The 27,362-nt window shown below is 44.8% G+C and overlaps 1 protein-coding gene across 1 annotated transcript in view; it reads right to left on the bottom strand.

Annotated features, from left to right (window-relative positions):
* Positions 1-667: 667 nt before the first annotated feature.
* Txl (Thioredoxin-like) overlaps positions 668-27,362 on the bottom strand; it is a 47,934-nt gene continuing 21,239 nt past the window's right edge. Inside the window, exons 6-8 of the mRNA XM_075693357.1 lie at positions 24,146-24,224; positions 13,006-13,110; positions 668-899 (exon numbers count right to left, since the gene is read on the bottom strand). Of these exons, the coding sequence (XP_075549472.1) occupies positions 870-899; positions 13,006-13,110; positions 24,146-24,224 (214 nt within the window). The 3' untranslated portion in view covers positions 668-869. The remainder of the gene's footprint in view (positions 900-13,005; positions 13,111-24,145; positions 24,225-27,362) is intronic.

Genomic DNA, 27,362 nt, shown 5'->3' with positions numbered 1-27,362 from the left:
AGAACGGACATTTATTCACACTTTAGGTGTAGTGCCATTACCTCCCGTATGCACTTCATCGCTATGAACCACGTGTTGCAATTTGTTGCCGCTATCTGAGGATGTTACCTTCTTTTCATTGAGCTTTTGAAGTCAAAGACTGAAAGCAGCGCCTCACCATTACATTACACACTTAACTAAAGCTCTAAACAGTTTCCACTCATTGTGGGGAAACCAACCAATTCTTCATAGATCCACCACGGCATTGTAGAGGAAACAGCTTGTTCTGTAGCGATCTTGTGATGGCAATGACGATGAGGCTGGATAGGCTTGTTACGAATGCATTTTGTATTTAATATCCGACCGGGCATCTTCTGGCTGCGTTTGTGTGTAGTAACCACAGCAATTGCAGAAACGGAGTGAGTCAATGGACTGTGAGATCATGCTGTATGTTCCACTCCTGCATACCAAAAGTGGTTTGTAAAAACAAGTACAGTGAATTACTTTACAGTAAATTATTTTGGGTATTGCAATATTTCCCAGTACTTATTCAAGGGTTTTTGAATGTGTAAACCTTTATTAATTGCAAGAAGGAAACCAACAAATGACAAGGAAGAAATGTCATGTCAGTACTCTTAAGAGATCAAAGCTCATGTGTGCAGCTGTTGCTGACCAAAAGAGAAGGAAGTCAAAGGCCCTGAAAAACGCTTTATTTTAGCATTAAATGTACATGTGCATCAGAATGAGTTTCTGTGGCACCCTTTCCTGAGTTGATGCCACGTCGAAAATCCTGCTCAGGGTGATGCTTCTCCAGCCCCCCAAAATTGCATACTAAAGCAAAGCAGTAAATCACAAGGCCACTCCAGTGTAAGGCATGTTCTTCTTGCTTCCTAATGACTTTCTCCTTTCTTTCCAGCCACCTGAAACAAAAATTTATCATTGACCAGTTACTTTTAAATTTGTCAGCACATCCATCCTTACTAGGCGATTGCAATTCGGAATCTTTCTTATGATGGGTGTGTAATTAGTGACGATATGTTTTATATGTTATGATGCTTATTATGACCTTTCTTCATCTGTTATGGCAAGTTTGGTAACTTTGTTATGATGACTATCTATCAAGTGGCCACCAAGGAGGTTATATAAATCATCTGGAGTGGCAGTCCCTGCAGCCTAAGGAAGCGAGTGATGCCGCGGTGGCCACATTGCTAGAGGCAAAATAGGACGTGTCCCTAGCATAGGTGGCCACAGAATACGTGCAGGATTCAGTTGCACTTATAGTTCCACAATAAAAACTTGAGAAGAAACATCTTCCAGATTTATATCAGTTCACAATTGTGTGTTGATGAGAAAAGGTTTCTGAATCCAGCTACTGTGGCAGGCTTTTAGAAAAGCAAGCAGCAAGAGGCTTCTTCACTGTGTTAAATTACAAAATTAATTAAATTATGGGGTTTTCTGTGCCAAAACCATGATCTGTTTATGAGGCACACCATAGTGTGGGGACTCTGGAATAATTTGGACCACCATTCTTCAACATGCACCTAAATTAAGTACATGGGTGTTTTCGCATTGCGCCCCCATCGAAATGTGGCCGCTGTGGCTAGGATTTGATCCCATGACCTCATACTTAGCAGCTCAACACCATAGCCACAAGGAACCATGGTGGGTGTTTGATTACAAATGTTTTCTTGTTTCATGTGACTGCGAAATATTCACCCTTGATTACCGCTGGTCAGCGAGAAACATTTTCAGCCAGCTTTAATAAAGACATAATACACTTTCCACAAGAAACTTCTAACTATACATTGCGACCACAGTCTTCCTTTATTTGTTTGTTGTATCCCTTACGAGTGCCATTACAGGGCTGTGGAAATGTGGAGCAACTGCACTTTGTATTTTTTACCTGCCCTCAGTAGTTCCGAAAAGGCCCTTATTTTATTCGCAATACTCTATCAAGAGCTCTTCAATTTTTGCACAACACTGACAGATGGTTTTCTCAAGAAATGCGCAGGAAATTGTGCATTTAGCATTCTGAAACACTTGATATTTATATACTGAATTCAGAGGTGACGTCAATGAACTTGACTGTGAACATCCTCTTATAATTTATATGCACCTAAAGAAATTGGTACCACTCACCCATCGTGTCGAGAACATATGGTAATGTAACATACATGCTGCCCTGACCCAGTTGAAAGCCTTCAGATAGCAAAAATATCAGTCATGAATGCTACACAAACGTATAGAAGCAGCCTAAAAAACATTTCAGTGACACTGGAGGTTGTCAAAAGTGTATATTGGTTCACTACAAGCACAGTTCGGAACTTACATCTAGTGTCAATTGATTTCTACATAATACAAGCTTTGAAAGCAGTGCTAGCACTCTTAATGTGCTTGATTAGATTTCTTAGTGATGCGGAGTACCTAAAACATTATAGAACTATGCAATCTTGTAATTGGAGCTAGTACAATGCCCTTCAGTTCAAGCAATTATACAACATGTTTTGCTGGGAGAGTTGGCACGTATTTGTGAATAAACAGGAAGCCACTAAGACATGCAGAGGTGTAGAGAAGGGAAGAAGTGGACTGGATTTCAATTTCAATTCCGTTTATTTACCAGATAGTTCTTGGCTGGACGTGTGCTGCACTTGAAACCCTTCCATCTTTTTTTTGTCATAAATCGAGCACTTGTCTATCTTGTACACCTGTCTCACTGTTTTCCTTATTACAAACAAAGGCATTGCGCAATATGTGCAAACCAAAAAAGAGAAAGTTGTGGAACATTCATACCATGTGCACAACCCGAGACAGCAGGCACAATACATAATACCACACACAGTGACGTGCTAAGTACTACTTGACATGTAAATTTTACACGTGTACGTACGAACTCCTTCCTAATCGTTCTCCACTAAAGCAAACATGTGCACAATGTCTGGTCGTGAGCAAACAACAAGAGCTTATGTTACAGCCAGAATGTTATACCAGGGGCGTATACCTTACATGATTTGTATAGCCATGACCTGACAAGATGTAATGCCCTTGGACAGCATGCCACAATGAATCAAACACTATCACAACTGCGTAGACTCAATAAGCATGATGAACACCCACCACACTGTGCTACAGCAGCTACGCTGGCTCGGGCTTCATTTTTGAAGAGCCAACTCCGCTCCAGAAGTCTAAGTATACAGTTGAACCCACTTCTAGCAATATTCAAGTGCCATGAAAATTCCATTGTTATAACCGGGTTGCATGAAAAAATCGAAATAGAGGGATAGCAGAGCTGATGTGAGAAAACCATAATGGTGGGGAGGCCAGTGCCCCTCCCCACCACCTTCCTCCATCAGCTGCAGATTGTGTTCACTCATTTAACTGCTTCCTGGGCGCTACGATTGCATGCAACAAGCCGTGGCTGTCGACATTAAAAAATGGCACTGCTACCACAACTGCAAAGAGGGATTGCAGGCGGCAGGCGATATGCGAGCACTGCCGTGGCAGCCTGTCAGTTTGAGAAATCCAGAATAAACGCTCAAGCGAGATCGCCACAAGCATGTCGCTATGTGCTTCTCCATGGCTTGCATGAGAAAACCCTATGTCTGTCAGCCTTGCATGGTTTATGCGAAGCTTGCCAACATTCTTCTCCAAGGCATCCAGGTGCTCCACGTAGTGCAGTGGAAGGTTCCTCGCGAAAACGAAGCCCCAGAGGGACTGACTCATCTGCTGGGCCTCTTGTGAGAATATTGAGGCAGCCTGCCCTACTGCATCATTACTGCCGTTGTCGTCGTCACGATGTGATGCAAGCATTTTCACGACGATCGCCTCATTGGTTAGAAGCACTTAGTTTCCAAATCTAGAGCCGTGTGCTTTCTTTGCCGATGATCAGCGGGCGCATCAGCCATCCTCCGTTTCGCCGGCGAGTCAAACCAACTGTTGGTAAAACGAGGCGGAAAAACCGCGCCGCCAGGAACGATTTTGATGCGACCAACAAAGATGAACACGAGTGATTAAGGTGTTTGCAGAACTGCGCCATGACTGTGCTGAATGAGGAGCCAGCGAGCAACACGTGAGCAATCTGTGAGCAGTGCAGTTATCGTGGTCCATTTGTGTTTTTGAGGGTGGGACGGTTTAGAACTATAAGCACAGCTTATTCGTGTTCGGAGGGGTGAAAGGGCGACGGGAGAGAGGTGCGCGGAGATGGCTGGAGAATGAGCGCACGATGGCTGTTGAAGCAGTGACCCATCGTGCAGCGGCTCGAATTTCTCGTTTTCTTTTTTTTCTTTTCAAGAATTTTCAAGCATTTTACTACCTTTCGACTCGGACACCCAGCAGACAGACTTCATCGTTATAACCGATGATGCGGCATTGGAGCATTGTAGTAAGCAAGTTATTTCACAATGGAAAACATACAAAAGTTGAAGGTCCAGCAGCTTCTCGTTGTTATAACCGATATATTGTTAAAACCAGTATCATTATAAGTGGGTTTGAGTGCATAATCTCCTTGGTGGCCACTGTCGACGCGTATGGGGTGCTATCGCTTTAATATATTTATGGCTACATATCCCTTGTGTCACCCTGGCCCATGCATTCTGGGTGATTGGCCAAGAATGGGCATATACACAGTGGGCCATGTCTTATAAGAAAGACAGCAGTCAGCACATACCTATACATGCCTACAACTTGCCTATACTTCCGTGGCAATGAAGAGAAAGCTATGAGGACAGAGCTTCTGCGCATGTGTTACAGCATCAAGTACTTCACCAGCGTTTGAGAACACTGTTCTTTTTTGAAACAGATGCTGAATCGATGTAGCTTCCACGTGCAACAGTTCCGTGTTTACCGAGAGCCGCAAGGGAAAAGCCATAAAATCCCTCAGCTTCAACACTCAGTGATCTGTTCTATCTTATTTAGCTAGTGCAAATAAGGTGTTTATGCTTTCACTTCCCCAGCTTAAATCAATGCGGAAGAAAATGTGGGACATTCTTTTTTCAGAAGCACTCTCACTTGTGCACGCTTTGGGTCAGTAGCTTTACATTCATTGCCACACTGCTACAGATTCGTTGCCCATAAGCATGTCTGCTACGTCTTGAACTATGATGAACTAGTCTTGAACTACAGATTCTGCCCATGAACTATGTCTGCTTCTACATCAACCTTAACTCCTCCACCTTTGCTCTCAGTGCCCAGCATGGCGTTTGCATCCCCATGCTGCCTTTCCTTGCCCTACCTGGTACTCCTGCGGTACCGTGGCTCACGTGGAAGCATTATTTTTGCACTTCTCTCCAGGTGACCGGAGGCGAGGCACTACAAAATGACAGGAAGAAAGCCATTTTACCAAGTAACTTAGGCTTCAAGGGGCATCTCTACTACGACCTCGTGTCGCAAGCGGACCTGACATCTACAACGTTCGAAGACATTCTTCGCATCTTCGACCAGCATTATGAACAAAGCACCAATAACCTGGTGCACCGCATTGTCTTCAGGGAGAGAAAGCAACAGCCCGGGGAAACCTTTCAGGACTTCGTCACTGCCTCAAAAATACTAGCGCCTGCTTGTGCATTCGGTGCTTGGCATGACGAGGCCCTGCGCAACCAAATTTTGCTAGGCGTCGCATCATCAAGAATACGAGAAAAGTGCTCTTTGAAGGATCGTCCCTCATGCTCAAGCCCAGGAAATCGGACGAAGCGTAGAACAAGTTCACAAAGAACTTCAAGTTTTCAGCAACTCGTCTGACTATCGCGTCTTGATGCAACGCCAAGATGGTGTTGCCAGCCATCACCTTCCTCACCAGGGTGCGCACTCCTCGCTCGACTCGGCCGCTGCAAGACGACGCTCAACAGCACGGCAGAAAGTCGCGACCTGGAGAGGCCGACCAACGTGGTGTCCGGCCCGAACTCCGCGAAGCCAGTCGAGACATCGCAGTTCATTGCTACCAATGTGATTCACCTCACCATATTGCATCCGATCCAAGCTGCCCGGCCAAGCACATTACCTGCCATGCATGCGGAAAAGTGGGACATTACGCTTCGGTTTGCCATTCAAGGAACCGAATGCGTCAACAGCCCCCTGGTCGAACGCAGTTTGTTCTCGCTACCGCCGATACAGAATCAGCCACTACAGTCCCGTCTGTGCTTACAATTCAAGAACCAAATTTCTGTCCGGCAATAATTTACGCTAAAGTCTTCACTGCGAATACTACACTCAAGTTGCTCGTGGATACAGGAGCTACAGTGTCGCTGATGAACAGCTCCCTGTACGAAGAGCATTTAAAGTTCTTTTTCCTTATCTCCTTCGAGTCTTTGACTCAAGAATTATTCTCAGCAAGAAATTTTGCATTCAGGAGATTTCTCCGTGCTCGTCAAGTACCGCAACAAGACTGCAGTAGTGACATTTCACGTCACGAACCAGGGCACTTCTCTTCTGGGCTTAGACGCCATTCAAGCTTTGGGCATTGACATTCAAGAGTCTTCATTCACATGTCAACAAGTATCAGGAGTTCCAGTTGACCCAAGCATTCAGCTTTTGTCTCTTCCACACAACACTCCAACAGAGTTCACCCATCTATTCTCAGGACAATTGGGACTTGTAAAAGGCTTCATCCATGACGTTGCTCTTCGAGCTTCTGTGCAACCAGCCTCAGCGAAACTGCATCCTCTAACTCTGGTTCTTTGTAAACAAGTCTCCGCCGAACTGCAGTGGCTGGAATCAGCTGATATCATTGAACGAGTCTCGGCGTCTGAGTGGGTTTTTCCGATCATCGTGGTTCGGAAGAAAGACAATTCCATTCGACTTTGCATCGATCTTAGAGAACTCAACAAGGCTATCGTCACCGACGCTTTTCCACTACCGAGGGCTGACGAACTGTTGCATCAACTCGCTGATGCTACTGTCTTCAGTAAGTTGGACTTACAGTCCGCTTATCATCAGGTTTTATTGTCTGAGAAAAGCCATGAGCTTAGTATGTTCATCACTCATGACGGTCTCTTTCGCTTTAAGCATGTGTGTTTCGGATTGGCATCTGCGCCTTCCGTTTTTCAGCAGATAATGTCATCTGTTTTAAAAGACTGCCCAGGTACCTTGTGCTGCTTAAGTGATGTTTTGATTTGGGGCTGCACACAAGCTGAGCCTGATAAAAATCTGTAGACTGCGCTTTCCAGAATCTCAGCTGCTGGCATGGAGCTAAATGCAAAGTGTGTATACAGTATCCCAGAGCTCACTTTTCTTGGACATAGGTTCAGTGCAAATGGCATTTCGCCGCTGGAAAACAAAGTCAAGTCAATTGTTGATGCACTGCAGCCAACTGACTAAGAAGTCGCTGCATTCATTTCTTGGTCTCACGCAATACTATGTTAAACTGATCTTGCAGTATGCTGACTTCGTAGAACCGCTTAGGAAACTGCTAAAGCAAGGACAACCTTTTGCCTGGGATCAGGATACTGAATACAGCTTCCAGACTATTAAGGAAGTGGTTGCATGCGAATTAGGCTCTTATGCCAAAAATTTTAAGATGTACGTGGACCGTCGTCGTGCAACAAAATGCCCTCATTTTCGTCCAGGAGATCTTGTCCGAGTATGTAACTCGAGAACGTCTGGTCCTAAATACTCAGGTCCATTTAAGATTTACTGTTTGGCAGGTCGCAATACTTTCAAGCTTGAAAATGGCAAACGTTGGAATGCGTCCAAACTTATGAAATGCCCTGCACGAGAGGATTTTCTTGAAAACTTGGTTGAAAGGAGTCATTCCAGTGACTACCCATTTCTTGATGATGGTTTCCCACTTTTTCTTCCAGTTCCTACTGGCGGAGGGGATAACTTACATTTCTTGTAGTGTAAACGTGCAGTATGCACATCATCACTACGATAGTGACCGTCATAAGACTTCATCTTTTTATGCCAAAAGGTCTCTTGCATATTACTTAGATCTTGCATTATCTTGCAGTGTAAACATGCCTTATACACACAATCTTCGATCCACGACAGCCACAGAGCTGTCTTAAACCAGGCTCAGAGCGAATGAGCCACCCATCAGTGTTGTCCAAGGGGACACACGGATGTTTGAATTGTCTGTTCCTTGTACTCAGTGAACTCTTATCATGTATGACGTGTGTACGTGCCAGTGTGCACTTCATTGTTGTCCTCCCAAGATGGGTACTCTTCAGAACTGCAGTACAACTGTGTTCATGAGTGTGTGTTCATTTTTAGCGTCTTTCAGTTGTATGCATCTTTCTTTAAAATTGGGAAGCCAAAGATGTCTGCTTAGAAAAAAAAAGTCTGTGATAGGCACACGTACCTGAATTTTCTACTGTATAAAGACATCGCCAGCATTTGTCTTACAGTGCTCACATGTGATCTCTAGTCAACTCATTTCAAGTCAAATAACATGGCATGTAGTGAGCAGCATTTCCACTGTGTTTATTTTTCCATTTGGCCAACACCAACTAAAATGCATAGATGATACACGTCCACAACTGATACTAGTAGAAAATCCTATTCAATGTATAATGATAAATGATAACACGACCAAAACTTACACGGGAAAATCTTCATTGTGCGATGTTCACATTTCTGTATTCTTCTGTAACTCATGACTCTTGCTTTTGTTGTGAGGAGAGCGAGTGGCGCATTTTTCTCTCAAGGGAGAGGTGATGTAATATCCTGTTTCGGTTTCGAATCGTTACGTCAGGGCGCCACTCAACGCCAAACGCTGTAAGTATACCTGATGCATTTCCCCTCGCTGGAATAAAGTCATTCTTTGTTTGGTCCCCGACTCGAGCAGTCCGGCTCTTTGCGGCGCTTCGCGCCTCGGCCGCCCCGTTGAAGCTACTACAGGATCCATATTAATTCTACCTCAGACTGAATTTTTTCGACTAAGACTTGTTTTCTATGACGCATTTCTGACTTCCATGGCTTTTCAGGCAAGTATTTCAAGTATTGCAGTCTCTCCTTACAAATATTACTATTTCAAAGTTCTCACTGACATAATATACTATACCCATTCATTTGATTACCTGTCCGCCACGAATGTGAGCTTACCCCCAAATATTAACCCCATCATGCCCAAATACAATTCCACATCAAGTAAAATTAACAGAACTTGTTAACCTTTATTGCTAGCCATGGAGGGCATGTATGTTCATATGAAAAAGCAATCAAATGATATTTGTGAAAAATATTCATTACTAGCTGTTATTGCTGAATCGACAACTGAAATCTCACTCCTGCATATAATAAATGTTACTACAGTCTGTGTTAAGCTTCCTACATGTAAATTTTGACACATCAATCTCAGCGTAGTAAAATTGACACATTCGGCTTAGTGGGGCTAAACCCACATTAATCTAATTCGATTGTAAGAGTATTCTAACATAGAAGGAAGAGACGGGCAGAACCAGCAGAGGGCCCCTGTTACCACGCAGCACAGCAATAAACGAGAGTTGTGTGCCTAAAATTTGAGGCTTCAATAATTTTGGTGCAGCTTGCATATCTGTCAATCTGTTAACTTAAAAATTCGTACAACCCTGCAGATGCAGCGGCACTACTAGGGGCAGAGGGGAAAGCGTGGGAGAAGCATGAATTTTTCAAAAGCTTTTTAAGAGGATATGTGTGCACTTTATTAATGTTGATCAAACCCCGGCCCTCAGTCCCCTGCGGCTGCGAGGCAACTGACCACCGCGTCGGCCAGACCTGTGACGCAGCAGAGGGTGCTAAAAATCCCTGGTTCCGGACAGGCCACCATTGGAACCTGAACCTGGCTACGTTTAATGCTAAAACGTCATATAGTGAGGCGAGTCTACCAGTGCTATTGGAGGAATTAGAGGGCAGTAAATGGGATATAATAGGGCTCAGTGAGGTCAGGCAGACAAAAGAAGCATATACAGTGCTAAAAAGCAGGCAGGTCCTGTGCTACCGGGGCTTAGCAGAGAGACGGGAACTAGGAGTTGGATTCCTGATTAATAAGGATATAGCTGGTAAATACAGGAATTCTATAGCATTAACGACAGGGTGGCAGGTCTTGATGTGAAACTTAATAACAGGTACAAATTGAAGGTCCTACAGGTCTACGCCCCTACATAGTCATGATGACCAGGAACTCGAAAGCTTCTATGAAGACATGGAATTGGCGATGGGTAAAGTCAAGACAAAATACACTATATTGATGGGTGACTTCAATGCCAGGGTAGGCAAGAAGCAGGCAGGAAACAAGTCAGTGGGGGAATATGGCATAGGTTCTAGGAATAGCAGGGGAGAGTTATTAATAGAGTTTGCCGAACAGAATAATATGCAGATAATGAATACCTTCTTCCGCAAGTGGGATAGCCGAAAGTGGACGTGGAGGAGCCCAAATAGCGAGACTAGAAATGAAATAGACTTAATACTCTGCGCTAACCCTGGCATTATACAAGATATGGACGTGCTCGGCAAGGTGCGCTGCAGTGACCATAGGATGGTAAGAACTCGAATTTGCCTAGACTTGAGGAGGGAATGGAAGAAATTTGTACATAAGAAGCCGATCAATGAGTTAGCGGTAAGGGGAAAATAGAGGAATTCCGGATCAAGCTACAGAACAGCTATTTGGCTTTAACTCAGGAAGAGGACCTTAGTGTTGAAGCAATGGACGACAATCTTATGGGCATCATTAAGGAGTGCGCAATAGAAGTCAGTGGTAACTCCGTTAGACAGGATACCAGTAAGCTATCGCAGGAGACGAAAGATCTGATCAAGAAACGCCAATGTATGATGAAAGCCTCTAACCCTACAGCTAGAATAGAACTGGCAGAGCTTTCCAAGTTTATGAACACGCGTAAAACAGCTGACATAAGGAAGTATAATATGGATAGAATTGAACATGCTCTCAGGAATGGAAAAAGCATAAAAGTAGTGAAGAAGAAACTAGGAATAGGAAAGAATCAGATGCATGCGTTAAGAGACAAAGTCGGCAATATCATTACTAAAATGGATGAGAAATGGCTGAGGATTTCTACAGAGATTTATACAGTACCAGTGGCACCCACGACGATAATAGAAGAGAGAATAGTCTAAAGGAATTTGAAATCCCACAAGTAATGCCGGAAGAAGTAAAGAAAGCCTTGGGAGCGATGCAAATGGGGAAGGCAGCTGGGGAAAATCAGGTAACAGCATATTTGTTGAAGGATGGTGGGAATTCCCCGTTTTCCTGGTTGGTAGACACCCTGCATGTATTTATATGTTCCCATTTGATGCGTCACCATTCCGTAATGTCCTTGCACCTTACGATGCGTCTGAATATGGCCGTCACGCAAACTGATCAATGCCAAGGGAAACTTGCTCTCGCATGTTGCTATGAAGACAATGAATGTATGCATTGCAACATGGGACCAAAGTTTGCAATAAGTGATGAAGTTGGACAAGCCAGGCAGTGCACAAGCATATCGGGAGAAAACGTGCACAGAGCACTTGGTAAAGCACCCGAAGAAGTGCACACGGGTAAAACCTAATGCACACTATGCACATGTACACTAGGCTAAATCCGTCGAGTGCAGGGCTTCAATTTGTTTTGGGGCTGGCAAGGGTTTTACAGGCGTTGCAGAATCACCAATGTCTTTAGTCAGCTTCGCTGCAATAGAGCTGCATTAGGTGGTGAAGCATACACAAAATATTTCGGTGAAGCACACCAAGAATGAAAAGGAGCCACAGTCACATAACATTGTATGTGCCTTAGCCAGTCACAGCACGAGCACCGAGAATTTAATAACTGTATTGGCAGTCATTTAGAGCTGTTTCTGATGTTGCCGTGGTGACTACGGCTTTCCTCACTGTTACGATGTGATTCCACAGCCCGTTGAAAAACATATCAATGGGGTTCTACTACTGTATTAATATGTGGGCATATGGCTGTACAGCAGTACCAGGGTGCAATTTCAGTAGCGAGCCTAGTCAGCCATCCGCTAACTGCCACCATCACAAGCTCCTCTCGTTTGTAAAGCAGACTATTGTCTATTCGAACTCCAAAGGGACTGGAAATGTATTAGAATAAGACACAGTTCAAACCAAGGAGAGCCCCTTTGAACATAGTGCCCAATCAATCGTGCGGTACAGCACACAAAATCAAATTCGTCACTGGGCTCGCACTGAAAGTCTTATCTATCCTCCATCAGCATGCGACATGTGCCAGAAGAGTCCTAAGTTACCTAAAAGCACAAGTGCGATAAGATTGCGCCTCAAATGCCGTTTGCTGTGGATGTGAGGATGAGCTGAGCTCAATGCACGCTGCTGCATGCCCAGTGTTGGAGATGACGTGATCATGCTGGGAGAGAGAGTGAGGGAGGGCAAGGGATAGCATGCGTAGGAACATGATCAAGCACGTGCTAGGAGGGGGGGGGGGGTGTAGGGGGGTGCCCAGTAACATGATCAAGAGCAGACTATAAGGGCCCCTTCCTGTTAAGCCAGATGGGAAAACAGGGTGCACACACTGCAATGGTAAAGTCTCCGCTTTCTGCACATCCTTACTCAACTAGCGATGCATTAAACTTTTGCCTCTGGCTCAGGTTTCACTTAAAAGTGGTCCACGGGAGTGAGAAATTTTGTTCAAAATAACCATTGTGTACTTTCTGGAGTTGGAATTCAAGGGAGTTCTTCTTTAGTTAAATGCGCAGGAGTTTGCTGGGACCAACAGAGCAGTTCGAGTTATGGGAATTTTACTGTACATTGGCACTTCCAAGCTTAACCAGAAAGAATTCAGGTAAAGAGCTGGAATGGCTTCACAAAGGCACGAGCAAGATTTTATGGCGTTGTTATAGATTGGCCCCTCAGAAATTAGCACAATTAATTTTGAAAAAGCAATATCGACCCCTAATAAAAAATATACTCAACACCGTAGTTACTCGATTTTAATAAACAGTTTGCATTGTAGTACTTCAAATTTTTCATTTCTGGCTGTGAAAAATTGGGTGCATGGTACAATAAAGGATGCATTAGAATCAAGTAAATATGGCATATATACACACAGTGGATGCTTGCAAGTGTATACAAATGCATCACCAAACTTACTCGTTTGAAATCTCCCATGTTCGTAGCGTTGATTGGGCTGCCATAGATCACTAGGTAGTTGACGCGCGTGGTTTCTGTTCCTGTCTGGTTGTCCTTAATAAAGATCTGAAAATGGTAATGGGATTACTACCGCTTCTCCTATCTGCATAAAGAAAAAATTTATACAATGACACTGGGCAACAACATGAATTATCCACAGATCCTTCATAAGATTACCACATTGGTACGAAACAGTAGTGAGATAACCACATCACCCATCATCACTTATCTTCTACCAGCCTCTAGAGACAGAGAAAAACAGAAAAAAAAAAACAGAGAAAAACATTCCAACAGATCCCATCTGATGATGACTGCCGATGTTAGTGCTTTTAGCATTTAAGGAATGTACTGACACACTGTATTGCCAGTGCCAAAATGCATTATGTATAAGACATGTACAGCAGCCTGGCCTAGCCTGGCCTTTCTCTTGTCCTTCCCTCTGGACCTGTTATGCCATCTAGCAGCATGCCAGCAAAGTTTGTGATAACTCCTTTTCCTTTTGCATGGCAGCCAAGATGCATGGCGTGCCGGTGTATGCTAAGGCTGAGAACTAATCCTTTGCACCTCGTGGCAATTCGTGATGCAGTCCTATCGTGTCAGGCTGCTGTGCTTGAGGAACATATGTAACATGGCTTCGATTCTTCCCACCACTGGAGAAATCTTAAAGGGATACTGAACAAAACTTTTGCCGCCGAGATTTTTAGCCTAAATGAAAGTTTGGGTGCTGAAAATATTTGACACAAACTTGTTTTCAGGCAGAAATTAGTGCAAAATAATGAATTTAATGCATTTTTCACAAAATACCACGTCTAGCGGCTGCGCCGTAGGCTAGGGAGTGATGCTTCTGTGATGTCGCTTGTGTCAAATACCAGCGTGCCAGCCATCACTCGTGTCTCTCCACCCACATGGATGGTAGCGAACGACGTTTCAACTGTGCAGCAGTTGCTCGTGGCAGCATACTTGTTTTTGCAAGCAGGGCTTGCGAAAACAAGTATCTTAACAAGTATCTATAAACAAGTAACAAGAAACAAGAAAGCAAGTATCTATAAACAAGAAGTCTTCAAAATTGCCATTTGGACTGTGTGCTGCTTTGTAATGCAATCAGTGAAGGACCTGGCACAATGCAGGACAATAGCTCTAACTGCTGCATGCAAGGGTGTGAGAAAAGTCTTGTTGGGTGAGACAAGACGTGTTGCACCTTTCCAGCAGAGCCACAGCTTCGAAGGATATGGATTCACACTGCACGCCTACCGCAGCCAACATAGGTGCAAAGAGCAAAGCGCGCGGACGTCAGACAAGCGCGAGCTGCACACCTCTATTGCTGAGATAGAGTTTCATGCAATAATTATAGAAGGAACTCTGGTGCTTGTGTCCGCAGAAGCTGCAATGGGGACGGTTCAGCCAGCATGGGAATTATGAGAATTACAGTCAACGTTCAGTTTTTCTGACTCCCAAATGCCCACGGAAACAAACGAAAAATCAAATGCATGCAGAAAACACACCATTTTATAGGTATTTCTTGGATGGAGGGGGTCAAGGATGGAGTATCAGACTTGCACAACTCTGCCAATGCATCACTGAGGTGGCTCTGAAAAGAGCTGTTTATAAAAATAAAAAATAAAAATCCATCAACAGGTGCCGTCAATGTCGCCGGCATTATCTTGAGCTGGGCCAACACTGCCTATTACTACTGCCTTAGCGGTGTGAAAAAATCGTTGATCCTCTTTGGCATGGTGTTCTGCTTGCACGCGATTATGTTTGCTTCCATTTCAGCCAGGGTCATATCATTGCTGTACACTGATCACAGCATCTTAAGTACTCAAGTCAGCTCGGAGCTCGTCGGCTGAGCAGGTGGTGGCTCTTCATTCTCAGTGTCGGAGTGGTCCAAATTCACCATCACTTGACGGACGATTTCATCATTGGTTAACTCTGCACAGAATCTGATATCTTTATCGGTGTCGGTGAATCCTTCAAAAGTTATCCCTGGCTGGAATAGAAAAGTCAGCGGCGCACAGGTCGTCGAACACAAAGTCTATGGAAGGAGATAGATCATACACGCTGTCGTTCTCTCCGGGCGAGTCAGCCGTCTCGGTGCCAAGTGTGAAGCCAGCGTGGTGAAAGCAGTTGCGAAGCGTCTCTTGTGTAACAGTCTTTCACGAGTCTGCAAGCATGCTAATAGCCGACCTTAGGTCAACTGTGTAACTTTTGCCAGTGTCTAAGCCCAGCACTATGCGGTTGAGCATGCACGACCTGTAAAGAAGCTTTAGGTTGTGGATCACGCCTTGGTTTATCGGCTGCAGGAATGATGTGGCGTTCGGCGGCAGAAATTCCACCTGTATAGCTTTTAGATCTTTGATGTGGCCATGCGCAGCACAGTTATCCACAAAGAGCAGAACTCTTTTATTCTGCTATTCGAACCTTCTGTGCAACTTGCGAATGCACACTTCGAAGAACTGCTTTGTCATCCAGGCTTTCTTATTGACCTTGTACTGAACAGGTAGGGTGTGCCCTTAAAAAACCTTAGATTCTTTGATTATCAGATGCTTCTGCCTGCCTGACACGTTGCTGCTAACGAGGACGGACAGCCGCTCTTTGCTGTGTTTGCCGCCATGGCAGAGGATACTAGCAAATGCAAGCATCTTCTCTGGGAGCATTGTCTAGAACAATCCAGTTTCATCACAGCGGAATATGTTCTCAGGCACAAACTTCTGCAACAAAGAATGCAGCGTTACATTCCGATACTGCACAACAGCTGAATTGTCGACAGCGTCGCTTTTGCTGCACATATTATTGTACTTCAGGTCATTGTGATTCTTGAAATTTCTGAGCCACTCATTGCTGAACTTGAAGTCCTCAATGTCCATTTGAAGCACAACAGCTTCTGCCCTTTGCTTCAAGATGTAACATGAGACCAGGATTCACTTAGCAATCATGATATTTAGCCACATGCTTTGGGCAAGCACCCCGACTCCCATTATATTTTTGAGCCCCGGTTGGCTATCTGGCCACTTCCAAGATCTGCAACTTGTTTTTCAGGAAATTTGAAACTGTTTGCTTTGAAATTCCGAAGTCCTTGGCCTTATCGGCTTGTCACCGGCCGCTTTCAACTTGCTTGATGATGGCCATTTTCTTTTACATTGCCAGCCTACAGCAGGCATTTGCGGGTTTCGAGGCCATGGGCGAAGATGACGAAGATGTAGTCGGCATCATCACTGTCAGTGTCGAATCCGCTCGATGAAAAGCACAGCCCCAAACAGCAGGAAGCTTTAAAGCGAACACTGAAGAGAGCGCACAGCAGCACAACACGATAACATGACCTATCAGAAAGCTAACCAAAAAGCATTTGGATTAACACGAAAGGCTATGTCCACACCTACAGCTAGCTACGGCTGCCGATAGATTGGCATGCCGCTGGTTTGAGGTTTCAATACGATACAGTGGCTGCGGTGACGTGGCTGGCCACAGCTAGCTGATCGGCGTGCAAACTTTGGGGTTTGAGGCTGCGAGATAATCAAAATGGCAGCGATGAATGCTGCTTTGGACCTGCAGTTAGTGGTAAAAGGTTCGAAAAATCGGACGGCAAAGGGTTTGAGCATCCGAAGTTTTAGGCATCTTTATAGACTGGCTCTATGGGGTACCTGAAGGTACCGCGAAGGAGTCCGAATTATAGGGCATCCGGGAAATTGGACATTGACTGCATATGGATCTGCCTAAACCTCATCTTTCTGGCTGCAAATGGATTCATGACTTTGTAAACTTGTCATTTTCAACAAAATGCTGTGTGACAAATAACTAAATAAACATTACTGAAATTGTCCAACGGCAGGATTTGTGCACAGCATCTCTAGCACAGAAGCCCGATACTCAAACCATTATGCCACGAACGTATGCATCGACAAGTGACATATAACGCCCTTATGAATTTATTGCGCGCAAGCTAATGCCTTGAGACATTTGGCGTGCTTCGATTTGGCCATCTCGACAAGCTGAATTGTCACAATTAGTAACAATTGTGCATGTTTGTAGCATCTTCTGCACTTCGAAAAGTATAGACTAGTCTAAAATTCCCGACAATGAAGGCATAAAAAATGTACCGTATTTACTCGAATCTAGGCCGACTCCGATTCTAAGCTGACCTCCTAAATTCCTAAAGCCTTCACGCTGGTGGTCAAGTGCCCACGGTAAGAGTCGACGACAAGGAGCGAGTTCTTTGTCAAAAAGGGTACTGGAAGCCATCGCCACACAATTTTAACCCACTCTTCCACCATCGCACCTGTCATCCACCCGTTCTCATATGCCCGCACAATGACATTTCTTGGGAAAGTTTCTCGAGCAGGCAGCGTCTTCCTTTTAAATATCATATAAGGAGGGAGTTTATGTCCATCAGCTGTGCAGCACAGCATCACAGTTGCGCGCTGCTTCTCGTAGCCTGAAGAGTGCACCTTCACCTCCTTGGCACCCTTTTCATTCGCGGTGTACGCCACTAGCATATCAAAGTACACAGCAGTCTGGTCGGCATTGCCGATTTGCCCAAGGTTGTAGCCTGCCACTTTTCTCTTTCGCAGCACGTAGCGCTGAAAAGTTATCAGCTTTTCTTCGAAATCACTTGGCAGCTTCTGGGTGATTGAAGTGCGATGTCGGAGGCTGAAGCCGAAGCGCTTTATGAATTTCTGACTCCAGCCCCGGCTGGCTTTGAAATCCTTTGGCGTTAGGCCTCGCTCCCTCGAAAGTTCCCTAGCTTTCACTTGGAGCACTTCTGTTGTCACTGGAAGGGCAGCTGCTCTCTGCGTCCGAACAAAGTCGGCCAAAACTGTCTCCACTTCGTGGCGACGGCCTTTCTTTGGTCCGCTAAATGCCATCCTCGTTGCGGTGCATGCAAAAAGCTGCTGTCGTTGTCCCCTCCAACGACGAACATTTTTCTCATCGACACTGAAGTCCCACCTGGCTTGAAGGTTCGACGATGCCTCTGTGGCTATCACAACTTTTCGTTTGAAAGCAGCACTGTAGTGGCATCTCCCGCTTGGTGCCATCACGATAACACCACGCCGCACACCGATACGGTCGACACGACACAGGTCAAAATGGCGACCTCGCTTGTGTAGAGTTGGCTACTGGCACGGCTAGTAGTGGCTGCGATACTGACTTTTCTAGACGGCGCTAGCTATGCACCATATTTAGCGGTTTCAATGAAAAACTGGTGCATTTTTTAAAATCCTCAAATCTAAGCCGAACCTAGAGCTTGGAATATGATTATTTGAAAGAAAAACTATCGGCCTAGATTCGCATAAATATGGTAATAAACAAAGCCACCAGAACGTCTGAATCCACATACTCTAAGATCAGGCAAATCCATGCACTTCTCACCATTCCCATGGTGGCTGAACGACTGCAGCACCAGAGTACTTTCTAGTAATTATTGTTTAACTTAACCTCTATTTGTTCACCATAGAATCCGAGGAAGGAATGTCGATTTTGTAGAAAAGCTGACATTGATACTTTACGAAAAGTCCGCACTACGGGTTATTTTCTTATGTCTGGCCTTAAATTGCTGCTTGGCTCTCAACAATGCACGGACATTGTCAGTTCTTTTGCCCTTTATACTCACAGAGTGACGCAAAACTAATTTTAACAGGTGATGAAGGGCAGATATGCTAGTATAGGAAGCATGACTACATCCTTAAAAAGATAATGGCATGCTCCTCCAATGTTAAATTGTTATGCCTAACACACAGAAAGAACATTGGCCAATTTCATTAAGGAGAAAGTAGTTGTGTGCATTACCTATGATTGTTACACCTGCCTCATCACCCCTCTAAATAATTTGCGTGCCTCAATTCAAGTGTGTGCCATCAGTGATGTACGCTCCATTGGATATATTGAAATGGTGGGACTACAGAAAGCTAGGTGCACAGTCCACTTTAATTACAAGAACAAAGGAGTGACGAAGGCAGAGAATTAAGTCAATGGGAGGACAAGAAGGGATGCAAAAGAAAGTAACACAAGGGTCAAGAGCTGACAGAACCCACAACATCTAATGGTGTAAAATAAAAGCTGGTACATTCAAGCTCACCTATAACGATCACATTTTACTAAATTTACGATTTTTTGACCCTGCCCATTGAAACTGCATCCAGATATAACGAGCATTTTGAAAGGTGCCATGCTGTTATAAAAAACACAGCAAACCTTGTAGTGGTTTAAAAGGAAGGTGCATGTGAAGTTCCGAAGCACGGAAGTGTGAACGAACTGGGCACACAGTGGCATGCCTTCTGGGCCCCTATTTTGTAAAACTATTCCAATCTGCTTTTACTATAAATTGGCCATTGGCCCTCCCTGATAGGTCAGAATGGTTCGGGTCAAGCCCATATGGGCGGGTTCCACACCCATATGGGCAGAGCCCGAGCCACTTTCACCTATCATGGAGTGCTAATGGCCGATTTGGAATAAAAACAGATTGGAATAGCTTTTCCAATCTGTTAGCTTTTTTCCAGTTCGCTGATAATTCCCAAAACATTGTGGCCCCTTTTGTGAAAGAAAAATCCATCAGTGACCGTGCTTATTTGCATATAAGATAGAATTTCAATATAATGAAGCAATTTGCAGATTTTAACAACTCTGTTATAGTCACAACGTTTCACTGTATGTCCCAAGTCCTCAAAGATAAAATGGCAGCGGCTGCGCTCATAGTTTCGAAATGGCATGTGATCGGAACTAGCCAGACGCCATTTAAAAAGAGATACAATGATGTTTTTCCCTTTCAGATGCTGTTTTTAACAATAACTTGCAGCTAGATGTGGGCAAGTACCAGAACAAGAATAAGAGATACTGAAAATCTGATTTTAGGGCAATGTCGAATTATAGCTGCCCCCCCCCCCCAATGCCACTTCATTTTCGTAAACTTTTGTGCATTTTGAAGGGCAAGTTTACACATAACGAACTACTGATACGACCCCTTTTCGTGGAACTATCGAGTTCATTATAAACTGGTTCAACTGTATGTCCGTCTGCTAAAGCTTTTATTTTTCTTGCCCCGCCCTTATGCCCCATTCACACTGGGAAATTTCCCATCAGAGACAGCAACGGTGACTGAAAAAATGACGTCAGTCAACGTCGTGTGACAGCAAAAATCTCTTGTTGTGCTGATCGGTCTGAGACCAATTTTTGTCGCTGGAAAGAGGCACTGCTTGTCGCAAACCAATCAGAACATGGGATTATGACAGAGCGGACAGGATAGGCGTGGAACCTGCTCGCATTAGCCATTTGCAAATGGCGCAGGCACTGCCAATCACATTTTTTGTAAGCGCAGTAAACCGTCGTTTGTAAACAGATGAGCCCCAGACCTCTTCACCTACCCTCGATCACTTGCTCGGGCAGCAAGATTAAAGGATGTTGCCATGTTTGTAGTTTTATTCAGGGGGCTTATTCATGCCAAGTGAGCCAGCGACCCTCTCCATTGGCGTACTCTTTTACTCCAGGCTGCTTATGCCCGTTATCAACTGCAAGCAGCACTGCCATCATGGAGCTATGGAAGGTGCAACAGAACAGAAAAATTTTACTCCATGCTGCCTTCTGCATGCCCTAAGTTACCCAACCAAGACCCTATTGGATCCCTCCTGCAGCTTGTGCAAAAGGGCTGATCGCCACAGAGAAATTCGACCCTGATTTGGCTTGACTGCGATTGAAAATGCGCCACGTGACATTGCTCTTAAGAGCTCCGGTCACCACAAGCCCATCTGAAACAGCTTTGAAGGCCTTGACAGTAGACTTATTAGGCATATCAATGCTTGTACTGTGACATGAGATGGTGGGTGCACGCATGTATAATTAAGGAATAATACTGTGTGCCATGCAATTGCCCCTTCCCAAGCTTATGCTTCACCGCGTAAAATTTCTGTGTTGAGGCGAAGCTGACTTTTGGGAACCGGCTTATGCAATGTGCCATGCTTTCCAAGCTTCGAAGCCAATTGCGAGGACCACAAAGAAGACAATGCCACTGCTGACCGTGGCTAATTCTTTTAATGAAAAGATGCGGCACATAATGGCAAGATGCTTAATAGAGAACATCAAATGGCAGCAGTGGTGGCTTTGGTTAATGCCGTTTCGGACCTGTGGTCACGGCAAAAAGTTAATACCATCGGACGGCGAAGGGTTCTCGCGTCCGAAATTTCAGCCGTTCCTATATATTGACTCTGTGGAGTATGTGGTTGTGCCGTAAAGCCGTCCGAATTGTCGGGCGTCTGGAAAGTCAGTCGTTGACTGTACACTGGCAACTCTTCCAGCCGATGACACTGTGTCAAAGATGATTAGTTACGATTCCTCTGTGTGACTCGAGCCAGCATTACCGCAACTTTCGTTCCCTTTCAATAAAATTACAGCAAATTTTTCCTCACGGAAGCACAAATTCCCTGAGTTTTCCCTGAGTATTTTCGGACTATTCAAAATCCCCGAGAATACCCAGTTTTCCCAAGTGGTTGACATCCTGAGACTATCGCACAGCTCTGCACGATAGACAGTTTCTCTGTGAACGTGCCATTACAGATGTGTCAGGAAAAGCAGCAGTGCTTTATTAAGTTCAATCCAGCTTGGCTGAAGGGGAGTGGCAGCATTATCTTTTGTAAATACACTGTTGTTTCATTCGGGTTTCATTTTTGTGACAAAATAGGCCAAGGCTCACATTCACTGTAAAAAAAAAAATGATTGTGGCGACTTGCTAAATAATTTAGACAGAGAATTGAACGACTGAATTAAGATCACAACAAGAACTTGATGACACTCTGCCCACTATATGTAATGGCATACAAATGACCTCAAGAATGAAGTAAGCCAGCATGGCAAGCCAGGACTTGAATGTCAGGTGGCTGCTGCAAATATATCTGCGTCGATTCAGCTTCAAACCGTAACTTCAGTCACCGACACCCGTTGAAGCAGTGTCGATTAGGCCTAACGGCCCAGGCAGTGCAGCTGTCATGAATATTGACTGCTGGCCAATTTGTTAACAAGCTGCAAGCTGTCGCAGAATGCTTGAGGATGACTCATTAGTGATCAGTCCCAAGATCACATGTACAGGTTAGATTGGCGGTCCTGAAAATGGCGTGAAGTGCGTCACCGCATATCCAGCACGAACTGCATACACATTGGTAGCTATAAACGGCCCAATCTTCACACGTGCTTTGGTACTTCATGAAATACGTGCTGCTTTTGTTGCCACTCCCTCTGTCCGTGTCGCATTATCTTTTCGACCAGTGCTGTCGACCCGGACAAACCTTGTACCGACAGGCGAACCCGGCTGACATGGTGCCAGTCTGCAGATTGTGGCTTTCAGCCGCTGTGTGTGCAATCCTGGCATCAGGCAAACGTCATGGAGCACTCACAGTGACAATTCCTGCTACCGCAGCGCACTCAGCACTCCTTTAACGCCGAAAATAAAGTGAAATGTTGACTAGGATATCGTCGAGCATGAAGGGGTCTGTGGCACACGCAACATGTGGTACTGCGCAGGTCTCTGCGCCGAATATATTGAATATGCGAAAAATCGCATAGCAGATACTCAATTCAGAAATTGAATTATTCGACCATCTCCTACAGTCGCCAACCAATTTTCTGGACCTCGCAAAGACCTAAAAATAGCCTAAAGAATTGAACAATCTGAAAAACTCGTCCCCCCCCCCCCCCCCCCGAAAAATAAAGAAACTTTTTAGGCTTAGAGGGAATTAAAAGAATATCAACCTCCGCCAACGGAGAATGGAGAAACAAGCCACGTTACTTAGCACCACTTGGCTCTTGCGAAACACAAGAGGTGGCACCGCTCACACAAACGTGAAGCCGCACAAACACGCACAAAGATGCGACATCTCCAAGACACACCTGCTCTGAGGATACACCACATGCACAATAGCAACCGGACTCGCGACGCGATTCCTTCATTCCGTCCCCCAGATATGTGTCAAATCGCATTGATCATAATCACAAAGTTGGCATTGAAACATGTAACACTAAAACTGCATTTCAGTCTTTCTTGCCTTGTACATCACGTGAATGGAACCGTCTTCCCACAGATATCGTCGACATAATTGATAACCAGCATTTTCATTCTGCACTAGCTAACATTGTATAACAGGAGGATGATAATACTTGTGCTGTAATATGCATTGTATCTATTTATGTATTTTTGTTTTGTAACCACTCCCCTCTTTAATGCCTTTGGCCCTGAGGGTTCAATAAATGAAAAGAAATGAAAAAGTGATTATGATGACTGTGCTGACTGAAAAATGAAAAAAAAAAGAAAAAGTGCCACCCCCTGGAGCAATTTGCCAGCTAAGGAAGAGCGGGCATGGCCTCCGAGACGAGACGATGGCGCACAGCGTGCACCTCCCTATCTTGGAGGCTATAAAGCAGACTACTGGAAGCCAAGCCGGTGAGGAATCCAACATGGTAAGATCTGGTAGCGTGGCTCGGAATGAGCAATTAAGTTTGGAAAATCGAACTTTATGGCCTAAATTCGTCCGGAAAATTGGTTGCAAAAATGCGTTAGCTCGATAGGAACCGTGACGGTGCATTTAAGAAGCCCAGAATACCCTTCAAGTCTGAACTTATGGAGTCGAAAAAATATGTTGGTGACTGTATTCAATTCGATTTGGTGATATTCAATTATAAAGACACCCCTAGAATTAACCTGTATGCACTTAATGACTTAAATGAAAAGGAAGAAAATGCCAGGCTTGCTAGCATGGCCACTGGAACTATTAGGGTGCCCTGTGCACTCTAGGCACCGTTTACACATTTACAGAAGATATAATGTCTGAGTAGAAAGTAAAGGCAACGAAACCCAAGTGCAAGCACCAACACCAGTTAAAAGCAAAGATTTTTTTATGTGCCTAGCACAGGATGATTAAATAAAGTGAGTGGTCTATTACATCAAAAGTCTTGTATACAGATGCCTTGTTATAGTCATGGTCGGTCCTAACTGGTTAGTTGGTGCTGCCCTGACAAAGACAAGTCCCTTTGGTGAAATATTGGCTCCAGTGACATTTTTTATTCAACCATTGCTTATCACTACATCCAGCATTGCTCCCTTGAGGTAACACAACAGAAGACGACCTACCTGCAGGTTCTGCACATTCTGGAACTTCACGAAACGTAGAGGCATGACTGCTCCCTCCTCAACGTCCTTACCAGTGAGCCTGCATGAAGTCAATCAGCAAGAATTAGAAATCCCTATTTGGTAAAATGGGTTACCATGTTCCATAATCTGAACAACATGAAACACAACAATTCAGAACAGGTGTTTGTGGCCTGTGTAGTATCACTGGCCTGTGTGGCCAGTGATGAGTTGCTGCTTGTGCGCAGTCCCTGTGCACACAGCTATGCATGGGGGTGACAAATAGCAGAGTTGCCTGACGGTGTAGTATTTGACATGGGAATCGTGAACTGCAATGTCGAACGAGTGCCGAATCTGACGGAAAGCGATATGCTCAGTGTGCAACAGTAGGCTTTTTTTTTTTTTTTTTTCGGAGACGAATCCAGTTTATTATATCCATAGGCAGGACAATATTACAGTAAAACCTCGTTAAAGCACACCCGCTTAAACAGTAGTTTCGTTTTAAAAGTGGTAAAGTCAAATCCCCGACTCAGCGGCCATTGAACATAATGTGTTTTGTATCTGCATAAACGGTACCAGCTTACTGCGTACGTATTGGTTAACATGTAGTGTTTCCACTTTTTGTCGTGCAAACACGGTGGTGCGTCGTCTTTATCAGGTGGCCCGGAAGAACAACAAGCCTCCGAGAACAGAACAACGGCCTGCAAGCGCCCTGTGCGTTTGCGTGTGAAGCCATATCAACATTAACAGCATTTCGGTGCCGTGCCAGAGAGCGTTGTGCCATTGTGCAACCAAGGACTCGCATCAATCCGAAGCTCAGATAAAAAAGACGCCGGGTGCTCAGCATGGAAGAAAAATTAGACATTGTTCGTGCTATCAAATGTGACACGAAGTCAGCGCTGGCACGTTACAGGGATCTACTGTTGAGTATGGTATGTGGCATTTGGAATGTGAATAAGTTGCTCGGCAGCGCTGCTGCGACCCCAAAGAGATGTCCACTACGAGGTTCGACTTTTCGCCATCGCTGCCTCTGTTGTTGCTGAAGTGTCGACTAGCGACAGTGATGAGGACGACAGAGAAAGCAACAGCACGGGCGATTCAGGCCCAACAGTGGCAGAAGGTGCGCATTACGCCAGCCTCATGAATGCAATCGTCGCGACATAACAGCACACCGCAATGAAAAAGGCGCCCCGCGACTTCTGCAGTGCTACCGCGGGCGTGCATGGAGAATGCATAATGCCAATGAGTAATCTGCCATGCGAGTGTTTGCCGAGAAGAGGGGGCTGGCTCGCAGCTTCAGTAAGTTTGAGGCCGCTGTCGTCGCTGCTAGGTCACCGAGGCATCAAACAAAAATAACACTTAATCGCGCGAAGTGAATAAATACTGCAAGTTTTTTCCCCCTTTCATCGCACTCTCTCCGAGTTCCATTTTTGACAGGTAAGTGGGTGATCTCATGCTATTTCGGTTAAGCAGTACTACCGTTAAGTGCATACTTTTTCCAAGCTCCGGCCAACTACGGTTTAGTGAGGTTTCACTGTACTTTGTTAAAGTGAGTTTTAAAGTGCATGGTTGTCTATGGGAATTTAGAGGGGAATTGCATTTACATTGCTACAATCATTATTTCACTGTAACGAGGTTCAAGTGTACAACTCATGTGAAATCTCGGTATAACAAATGTCTCTGGACCAACAAAAATCATTGGTTATTTTGAAATATTGTATCGAAAACATAAACTGCCATGAAAAACTAGGTTCAACAAGAGGAATCATTTATATGTGAAAGCAGTACACCCTAAAATGTGTTTGTGCTGATGATGAGCACTTCAAAAAATAGGAGTGAGAATGCCCATTTATGCGACATCATCTCCATCTGGTGTCCAAATAGATTTACAGACCACTGATCTCTTAATACCATGCAAGTATGCCTTGCTGTACGTCCGTGCACCATACCTACAGTGACCAACAGGGAGATTACACGACACAGTTCCACCCATTTTCTATTTGCAAGAGGTTGAGATGCGAATCTGCAGCGTGGCAGCGATACTAAAAAAATATTTTAATGTTAAAAAGGAACACCCTATTATATGTGTATATAAACAATGAGGTGATTCTTAAGCATGCACTGAATGTCACACACGAACCATGCAGCACTGTGTTCCTTCAGTGTATAGATAACGGAGCTGAAGCCATTATGACCACAATGCCCACTCTCGCTGATAACGCCTGTGGCTAGCAGTAAAGTGCACAGCCAGCACGTGTATCATTTGCATATGCGAGATCTGCACATGATGCGTTACTGTACACTGTTGCCAAATGTTACTGAAAACCCGAAGCGTTCACAAATTTTATTCTTTCGTTGTGGTATTCGCTGACTTGATTAGCGACGTTGTATTCAGGTGGTGATAACAAATGGCCACAGGTAGTATGCTTCACTGCACGACATTTCATTATTTCCCCTAATAGTTCGCTTCAACGCATCACACGGCTTTGTTGCGGTGAAGCTGATTAAAGCAAGTCCACAATTGTGGTGCGCAAATAAACTTTCTGCACTAGCCCTCCTCAGCTTGAGGCACGCACCTTGCTCAATGCCTTGCTTGACAGTATCTGCCAAAACAGTGCTGTTTTGTTGGCATTAATATTTCCGCTGATGCAAAAGTGATAGGAGGAGCAAACTTGCAGGGGCACAGTGCGGTGCAGTGTTCAATATATCAAATATGGAGCAAATGGGAGTTCTGCATATGCTTAGAGCAGTGCTGTACTTTTTCATGGAATTTCCAAGGAAATCTCACAAATGTTTGACATGCCGCAGTTTGATATTGTTATGTGTAGAAAGACACAGACGAAAGAGGCTATTTACACTGGACTGGAGCCAGAGCGCCAGGCCGACATTCACTCGCGCCAAGGGCACAGACCCACTTCGTCGTTGTTCTCGCGCCGGCTCGTCCCTTGAGCATCGCTCGATGATATCGCAATACTACCCCCCGGCGGCAAAAGCGCCGTCACGGTGCTGTTAAATATCCAAGGGGCGTGGAGAGTTGTAGGGTTTGAGTCAGGCGACGTGGACAATGTCACTGGTTGTCACAACAGAGGACGTAGTGGGCGTGGCTGGAACGATTTCGTAGGTGACATCGGTCACTTGGCGAAGCACGCGATATGGGCCCATGTAGCAGGAAAGCAGTTTTTCACAAAGGCCAACTTTATGCGATGGTGACCAAAGCAAC

This window comes from Dermacentor variabilis, chromosome 5 (assembly GCF_050947875.1).
Source record: "Dermacentor variabilis isolate Ectoservices chromosome 5, ASM5094787v1, whole genome shotgun sequence".
Lineage (NCBI taxonomy): Eukaryota > Metazoa > Arthropoda > Arachnida > Ixodida > Ixodidae > Dermacentor > Dermacentor variabilis.
The sequence above is the reverse complement of the archived record's forward strand: the minus strand, read 5'-3'. Positions and strand labels throughout refer to the sequence as shown.